This window comes from Dipteris shenzhenensis, chromosome 18 (assembly GCF_047967505.1).
Source record: "Dipteris shenzhenensis isolate YYH24624 ecotype China chromosome 18, Dip_SZ_1.0, whole genome shotgun sequence".
NCBI lineage: Eukaryota > Viridiplantae > Streptophyta > Polypodiopsida > Gleicheniales > Dipteridaceae > Dipteris > Dipteris shenzhenensis.
In genome coordinates this window covers 8963156-8972733 of record NC_141613.1, presented here as the reverse complement: position 1 = coordinate 8972733, position 9578 = coordinate 8963156, and the positions used below count along the sequence as shown (strand labels likewise).

The 9578-nt window shown below is 45.7% G+C and overlaps 1 protein-coding gene across 1 annotated transcript; it reads right to left on the bottom strand.

The window, feature by feature from the left end:
* Positions 1–5678: 5678 nt before the first annotated feature.
* On the bottom strand, positions 5679–9373 carry LOC147890767 (putative pentatricopeptide repeat-containing protein At3g01580). The gene has a single exon (XM_087390073.1). It carries the CDS (start codon positions 8939–8941, stop codon positions 6779–6781), a length of 2163 nt encoding a protein of 720 aa, XP_087246199.1. The 5' UTR covers positions 8942–9373; the 3' UTR covers positions 5679–6778.
* Positions 9374–9578: the final 205 nt, after the last annotated feature.

Genomic DNA, 9578 nt, shown 5'->3' with positions numbered 1-9578 from the left:
ATTTGAATACCAATTGGCCCTCCAATGGAAGAAAAGCGCCCTCGTGAGAGTATTGTATCTCTTTTCGACCTACATGCAAGGCGGGAGAGAGATGGCAGATGAATGCAAGTTTAATAGAGAGAATGCTACGTGAGATTTACAATGAAGGGTGAGATACCCTTTCATTAATGTCTTGAGATCACTCAAGTTCCATCTTCCCATTTACACCTACCCTTAGCCTATGACCGTGCATCTACCATTCAATGCACCTTAAAGCACCCTTCCGTTCCTATTGCCCCTAGGACCTAGACACGTGGGTGCACATCTTTATTAATAAAATAAGTGTTACATGTCCAAATCTGATGCCATCTAAAACAATGGCTCTAACTCGACTAGTTCTACATAACAAATCGGCCGGTGTCCATCATAAATACAAATACATGTTACACCATTGGCGTATAGTATATAATAATACTTTAATGTCTACTAACCACGGATTAGTTATTTCCCTTGTCATGACAATTAGCTGGTTGAGGGCCAAAGAGATTTATCTGCCTTGTACACCATTAGGTCATGATGGTATTTGGACCATAATTGCAGATTCAGCAAACAAGCCCACTTTATTCTAGAGCGGAAGAAAATTACAGCAAATCAGATGGTGAGATTATTCATGTCTCATATTTTCAGACACCATGGGATGCCTCAATCCATTGCCAGTGATCAAGACACCCGTACGACCAGCCTTTTCTGGAGAGGTCTCTTTGAGAACATGGGCACTACGCTGAATTGATTTTTCATCCTCTTTCCACTCCCAGTCAGATGGACAATCAGAAAGAGGCAAATTCTATTGCCTTGCATCTTTTGAAATGCTATGTTTCAGACTAGTTGTCAAAATGGGAGCAATTCTTGCCATTGGTTGAGTTTGCCTAAAACAATACATTGCATTCTTCCACAAGGAAAGCACCCTTTGAAAATTATGGAAGGTGGAAGAAAGGTGCCTCCCATTTTGCACACGAAAGGCAAGATCTTTCAAGCGGATCGGTATGTGGAAGTTTAGATGCAGCCTATAAGAAGGTACCGGCAGCCCTCCAAAAAAGCTAGGAAAAGCATAAACGTGCAACAAATTGCCACCGTCGTGAGTTGCTCTTGAAAGAAGGTGATTGGGTGCTGTTGCGTTAAGCAAGACTTAAGAGGATCAAAGTCAAGGATAAGGTCTACACCAAACTAAAAATGTGATACTATGGACCATTTCAAGTCTTGCAGAAGATAAATGATGTAGCTTATAGGCTGAAGCAACCACAGCATTGGACAATTCACAACACCTTTCATGTGAGTTGTTGAAACCTTTTGATGGGGATGTGCCAAAAGAGATGCTCAGCGAGAAACAGCCTGAAGTGGAGGAATTGGATGAAATCTTGGTTCCAGAACAGATCATGGCGAACCGTGAAAGGAAAGTCAGAGGTGTTTCCAGAATATATCCACTCAAGTTTCAAAACTATGCAGCACTAGATGCCAAGTAGGAAGGTGGACTGGCAGATTCACCTAGGGTATTGCAGCTCTACCTAGAAGCATTTCAGCTTGAGCAGACTACGGTTGAGGCTCGTTCAGTTCAGCAGATCACCAATCTGGAGCATTGCATGATGCTCAAGCGGGGGATAGCACCTCCATCCCTTCAGGATAGATAGGCTCACATATCTAGAGGTCGCTTGGTGACACTGCAAGTCTCACCCGAGGTACTGATTGCTGACAGTATTTCTGCCACAGGGCCTCTACGATGAGTGTAGTACTCACTCCATACATATGATGCATTGATATATGGATGAAATTGTGTGCTCTCCTAGACCATATCATTGCTGGTTGTATCATACAGATCATGTATTCTCTGGTATGGGCTAATCGTGCCTCTTTCATTGTTCTTTATTTGTTGCAGCTATTAGTAGCAAGCTCGGTAGTTTGCTCTCTCAAGAGGAGGGTATGTCACGGGGACGTCAATTTTGTAACCGTGACTACCTTTGGCTAGGGGGACTAGCCTAGGGAAAAAGATACTTTCCAGAAGTCCCTAGGAATGCATCCAATGCCTAGGTGCAATCAGGCCCAAGTGTTAGGCTAAGGCTAGAAAAAAGGGATCTAATTGTTGACCCAAGGGAAACCAATGTCATTGGTAAGGTGGGTTAGAGTTTTTAAGTGTGTCCTTGGTTGTAGGGGGCTTAGGACTTTAATGAAGGGGGGGCAAATGCGCCCCGTCGCAAATTCCCATGCACCCTTATCTCCTCTCCCCTACATTCAACGTTTAAAGAGGTTCTCATTCAATTCGTACGGATTTGATGCCGCCTTCTCTCTCCCCTCACGCATTCCGATCTCTCTCCGTGGCACGCATCCCAAGACACCTCTTCTAGCTGATGTACGACCTCCCTTTATTTTTGTACGGTCCTTTTCCTTTGCTGTACGGACTGTATGAGCTGCCTTATGGACTCACTAATGCTCTTTGCTGCTGTACGGATATCTCCCTTGCTGCACTGGCTGATTGGCACGCAGTTCGAGGTCTTCTGGAGGCGGATTAGCCCTTTTCTCCTGTTTCTTGCCTGCACCTGTGAGCCTTGCTCTTCTTTCTATTCTCAACTCCCAGATCTTTATCTCTCATATTCTCTTCTTTTCCTTGACTGGAAGCCATTTCTGCACCCCTGCGGGCCTGGACAGAGGATAGGTGCAGGGATAGAGCTTGCCCCTCTTCCATGGACAGCGGGCATAAATATTCTGACTTCCTTATAAATTTGATTTGCCATTTTGAAGTTGATATTGCTTCTATTTGCTTCGAGGCTCTCTCTTGGCCATACAGGCTGTAACCAAACACTCAGCCACAGAGGGTGTGCCTGGAATTATGCAAGAGGGACAGTGTATTGCAGTTCTTATGCCTTGAGGCTGTTTGAGCATTTGCTGGGGCTGGCGTTGTTGCATTGTCACTTTCAGTGGGGCACAGTCAGAGTGGAATGCCTTAGCTATGCCCTGGCAATTGGATGTATTCTGATGCCGAGTATCGGCTAGGGCAGTGGACTGCTAGTGCAGCAGAGTGCGAGGGTGAGCTCTTGGTGTAATTGCACAATTGCCATCACCTGAACAATTAAATAAATACCGGAAGGGGCGCCAAAGTGTTTGGGGCCAATCGCTGTCCTTGGTGTTTGGTTTCTGAGCGGAGGCAGTGTATTTAAAGTTGGTCTTTCAGTGGAATTCAACTAATGGAAGAGGCTGGAAATGTTGCAGTGTGGCTGTGAATGAAGTGTATTCTAAGTCAGCTAAGGTTTGTTGCCCCTTTAGATTTATGAAGGCTGGTTTCACTGACGTCATCCGCTTCTGTCCACACAGCCTTGCTTGCTGGTTTCCCTGTGCATTTCTATCCTCTCCATGTACGGACAGCATCTGGATCTTCCTTTGCCAAATCTGGCCTCCATAATGATCTCCTCTAACAGGTACTTCCATACTCTCTCTGCTGCCCCACATGGTAGACGCAACACTTGTATATTTCTGTCTGTCCACAAACTGGACACAATACAATACCAAAATGTTCTCCTGCTATATGACTGGCACCTCTAGATCTCTGAGCCCGCAGTCTCCTCTGAGCTTATGTAGACTGTCTGCCAAAGGATCCCTTCCACCTTGCTGTCCCGAAAGCGAGCCTAATTGGGCAACTCTTGCTGAGCTAAGCATGCAGCTATCCAGCCCAGTTCACTTCCTAGATAAGGCCCAACTGCTGCTGCTAGTGCTGCTCCTTCCTGCTCTTCAAAAGCTGCTCCAAGTGATGACTAATGGGGCTCCAAACAGCCCCTTTTACAGGGCTTTTTGCCCCTGCCAAAAAACTCACCAGTAGGGGCATGGGGCATTCTAGCCAACTTGACCAGCCCCCCCCCCCCCAAACCAACTCTGTGCAGCAGCATATAAATCCCGTCTTTGGGGTTCCATTCCAGACTTTGGCTGGCCCTGCCTGGCCACGCGGCATCCAGCCAATGGCCCAGGCAGTTCCAGCCTTGTACATGTCCGAAACCTGCCCATAGGGTCTTCCAAAGCTTGCTGACCCGCTGCGCTTTCTTTCCTGCAGATTCCGCCTCTGTTCTGGCTCCTACTAGTCCCGCATAGCCACGTGTCCGCTCCTTACCCATGCTGACATCATCCGCTTCTGTCCACATAGCCTTGCTTGCTGGTTTGCCTGAGCATTTCTGTCCTGCCCATGTATGGACAGCATCTGGATCTTCCTTGCCAGATCTGGCCTCCACGGTGGATCTTCTCTGCCAGGTACTTCCTTACTCTCTCTGCTGCCCACATGGCAGCCCATGTGGCAGCCCCATGCCTAGTAGTCCTATCAATATACGGTCCACCCCCCCCCCAATCCAATGCAGTCCTCATAGGGGGGCTCACAGGTGGGGGGGTGACCAATCCTATTCCAACAGTTGTCAAGTTCTGCAAACTCTCATTTATGCAATGTCCATTCCAACATGCATCCATGAGCATCAAATAAATCTATAAATTCCTTTGTCTAAGTCATTAAAAAGCACAGAGAGGTTTCACAACAGTAAGTTTTCACAGAGAGGTTTCACAAATAAATCTATAAATTCCTTTGTCTAAGTCGTTAAAAAGCACAGAGAGGTTTCACAACAGTAAGTTTTCAAGAAATCCCGACACTCCTTTTATTTTCGCCTTGAAATTGCCATGGCAATCTTTTCACCTATCTAAATAGTTCAGCTTTGAATCTATAATACTATGACACCTCATCAATGTGGTGGGTCACCATGAGAGACACTGCTCAAGACAGCACGGGACAAATTTCTTTAGGAAATTGGTGGGACTGGTTTGGGTGATCTGCCGACTTTATTTGTCATCCTGCCCACTTTGTGCTGTAAGACAACAATATTATGCATCCTCACCCTCCATGTTTGCCACAAGCAATTCCGATAATCTCTCCCTTTGGGTTCAATCTTTATTTCCTATTAGCAAAAAGGTAATTTTCATATACCTTTGGAAGGCTACCAATATACGCACTTAACATTTTCACACTGTCAGCCTCCCACTTTTGCCAATTCTAGAATGTCCTGCCTCTCCAAGCTTTAAGCCTTTTTTGCACCCTATAACTATAGCATCACTTTCAATGATTTCCATTTCAATATACCTTTGGAAGGCTAGAATGTCCCACCTCTCCAAGCCAGTAAGCATTTTTTGCACCACCCCAGATATGTCTATCCTTAGTCTAAAAACTACAGCATCACTTTCAGTGATTCTTTCCATTTTATCTCGTGAAGAAAAGGGAAAATGAGAAGTACCATGTAATCTCTAATTGTTTGTTCAGCAATATCTAAACCTCTCAACTTATGCCAAAGTTTTGCCTGCCCTATTGGGTCTTCCTCCTCCATTAGGTTCTTCTTTAGTCTTTGAACCCAACCCAACTGTCATACTTTAGTCTTTCATGCATAAGCAAACAATAAACTCTCACAGCAATAATCTATATTTCAAAATTCAAACAAATGAAAAAAACAAATTAATATTCTCATTGCATAAACAACAGATCTATTCAAGCATACTCGAAATGATTCTCATGATTGAAACACAAACAAGCATATATAAAGCAATTGCAATATTATGTGCACAAGAATTTCAAAACCTTTTACCATGGATAAAACTTCAGAGATTATGATGGAGGCAGCCGGCTCATCTGAGTGCAGCTCTGATATGCTTCTGCTCTCTCTTTCTCTCGGGTATTTGCACCTAGCCGCTAGATGTGTGCTCTCCTGCTGCCTCCATCATGACAGCAGCCCTGAGCGTGGGACTGACAAGATCCATACACGAGGGGACAGATCTGGCGGGGTTGGCTTGAACATGCCAGCCACTTGGTTTGTGATGCCCACGTATCTTTGCCAAGATTGGTCCTTTGTGATGCCTGGACCGCTCCTTCCCTTGGCTGTGAAGTTAGACAGAGCCTTGGTACTACTACTCAATCAATCCGGCAATGTAGTTCAAAGGCCGGTCCCACCTGTCAGGATTCAGGTGGGAACCGGTCAAGATCTCAACCAGGTGGCCTGCTTAGGTGGCACCGGATAAATACTGCAAGTCACATGGTCTTCAGCCCTTTATAACACACCCACGAAATTATTGTCAGATCTGGGCTGAGCTTCAGGCCCTTCCTGATGATGTATTCGCGGAATTCATGTCTGCAGAATGTCACAGAAATTTTCATGCATTCATTCATAGAAGTGTGCAGTGCAGACTTCATTTGAAAACTGCAGATTCAGAATTTGGACTTTTTTTTTAGCAGTGGATTTGCCATTGTAAAAAGGTAACTCATTAAAATGACCATTGTCCTCCTCAATTTTGTATTCCTGTGAATTTCTCACCTGTATTTCCATCATCATAGCAGGAACATATGAAATAGCAGGGACACTGGTTATTGAGTCCCCAAAAGCACAATTTGCTTCCTTGACGAGATGGAATGCATTATGTCTCTAGCAAGGATAGTTCACGGCTCTGTCTTTAGTATTGGTGCAGTAGTCGCATGGCAAGCATTACAAACCTGCGGATTCTTGACAACAAGAATGCATGTGCCCCCTTGGGCGTATTGATTAGGACACCACAATAGCCAGCTCCTCACTCTACTCTCAAAACCTATCTTTTTATGTAATCAATGAAAATTTCAGATGACACTCAATGCAAATCTAGGACATAGCCTAATCCATTTAAGGGAAGACCTTCTAGCTTTGCAAATGCACAATCCTGCCGATGTCAGTCCAGAAACTTCATCCTGACTTTTTTGATCCTTGCCTCAAACATCCTCCTCTTCCTCGAGCAGGTGAGCATCTGCATAGATGTTCGAAATCAAGACATAAGCTGCAGCATCCTTTTCATCCAATCGCACTGCATGTTCAAAGGCCAGTCTTGCAAGCTCCACGTTACCCCACTTTCGACAGGCACCCAACACCATATGCCATGCCATAAGATTAGGATGGAAAGGCATCTTCTTCATCATCGCTACCGCCTCGTCTAATTGGCCAGCACGACCGAGAAGATCAACCATACCAGTGTAGTGCTCAATAGTCGGGCTGATGCCATAGTCTTTGGTCATGGCTTCAAAGTATTTCTGGCCCTTACCCACTAGACCCATGTGACTGCATACAGTAAGAACAATAGAGAACGTGATCCAGCCTGGCTTTACGCCTTCTCCTCTCATCCTTTCCAGCATATGGAAAACAATTGCACACTCTCCTAGCTGGACATATCCTGCAATTAGTGCATTCCATGAGACCTCGTTTCGAACAGGCAGCCTTTCAAACACTTTCTGTGCTTTTGTAAGCAAGCCACACTTGGCATACATATCCACCAAAGTGCTGCCAACAACGAGATCTCTTTCCAAACCCTTTCTGGCAATGTCAGCATGTATCTCTCGGCCCTTGTCTATGGATCCTATACTACCACAAGCTTTCAAGCAGCTAACAAATGTGACAGCATTTGGTGGGGGACCCTCTAGTTGCATCTGTTCAAAACAGTTCAGCGCTTCCTCACCAAGCCCCTGCTCCGCATATCCTGTGATCAGCGCATTCCACGAGACTACGTCTCGAATTGGCAGCTTGTCAAACGTTTCCCGTGCTTCTGCAGGCACACTGCATCTGGCATACATATCCACCAGGGTGTTGCCAACAAAAAGATCTCTTTCTAACCCCTTTCTGGCAATTTCAGCATGTATTAGTCGTCCCTTGTCTATGGCTCCCATGCTGCCACAAGCTTTCAAGCTGCAAACGAATGTGACAGCATCTGGAGAGAAACCCTCCAATTGCATGTTATCAAAACAGTTCAGAGCTATCTCACCAAGGCCATGATCAGCATATCCTGTGATTAAAGCATTCCACGACACTACGTCTCGAATTGGCAGCTTGTCGAACACCTCACGTGCTCTTGCAAGCAAGCCACATTTGGCATACATATCCACCAAGGAGTTGCCAACAAAAAGATCTCTTTCCAGCCCCTTCCTGGTAATCTCAGCATGTATTTCTCGGGCCTTGTCTATCGCTCCTATGCTGCCACAAGCTTTCAAGCTGTAAACAAATGTGAGAGCACTTGGAGAGAGACCCTCCAATTGCATCTGTTTGAAACAGCCCAGCGCTTCCTCACCAAGCCCATGCTCCGCATATCCAGCAATTAGTACAGTCCACAAGACAATGTCTCGAACTGGCAGCTTGTCAAACACGTCTTGTGCTTTTGAAAGCAAGCCACATTTGGCATACATATCCACCAAGGTGCTGGCAACAAAAAGATCTGTTTCCAACTCCTTTTTTGCAATCTCGATATGTATTTCCTGGCCTGTTTCCATATCTTTTAGTCTGGCACAAGCTTTTAGTAGAGCCACGAAGGTATATGTGCTAGGATATACACAATCCTCTTGCATTTTTCGGTAGAGGTTAAGGGCATGTTGTGATTCTCCCCATTCAACATAACCCATGATGAGAGCAGTCCACGAATACACATTCCGCTCAATTAACTTATTGAAAACCTGCCGAGCATCGCACATGCTTCCAACTTGCACCAACATCAGGACGAGGTAGTTCCCAAGAGATCTATGATCCTCCAGCCCGTTTTTGCATATGTAGGCATACAAACGCTTTGTATACGCAGGATGTTTCTTTGTTCTGCACTTATGCAAAATGCATGTTAGATTCTGAACCGAGGGCAGCTGGGGCATCCGTTCCATAGACGTGAGTGCCTCTTCTAAGAGAAGCGTTTCACAGCCACTCTTCGCTTGCCATTCTTGTGCTTTAGATGCATTCAGCTGCACTCCAGCCTTGCTATACTCCTCATTATCTTGGGCCGGAACATTAGATAATTTGGCCTTTTTCTCGAGCATGTTGTTAACCCAACCTGGATTGTCTACCCACAGCGACTCCGTGGTAATCATATGCTTGAAATCTGGAGATCCTTGGTTTGTCAGACTCATGGCTGACTGACTTTGCTCTTTCGGTTGCCTCGCCACTGGGAGGGATCCGTGAATACTCCTTCGACAAGCGCTCTGTCCGTGAGCTACCTGCGAAGCATGAAGACTAATTGCCAGAAGTGGGTGACGCGCGGCCAAAAGGGCATCCCTCCTTATTCGATTTAATAAATAACGTACATGTACGGATTCCTCGATTTCGGGCAGTACCTGCAAGGAATGTATCGCTCTACTGTCTCTTTACCTCCCCTTGGGGCTTGATGCACTGCGTAGATGAGCTGCCAACCAAGCGGGGTGAGGATCCCCGCTACAAATAAAGTCTGTACAACGTACCTGCGTGTTACACAATATCGTGGAGCTCGCGTCGGACGTATGACAAGGATCTCTGGCTCCTTCTGTACATATGCTCTTGATCATCATCATGTCGAGAAGAACTCTCTGAGGTGACAGGCTGAGTGCCATAACAAGGTGGCAAAACCACTACACTCCGTTTGTCCCAATAGGAGGGACTAGGCCCAATAGGAGGGACACAAGAACTCTCAGGGGACAAGGTGGAGTGCTATAACAAGGTGCTAACTACAAGTACTACCCTCGGTTTGTCCCAATAGGAGGCCCAATAGCAGGGACTCTGCCAAATGTTATA

Excerpts from the sequence above, each read along its gene's own strand:
- LOC147890767 (XM_087390073.1), bottom strand. The coding sequence starts at position 8,941 with ATGAGTCTGACAAACCAAGGATCTCCAGATTTCAAGCATATGATTACC.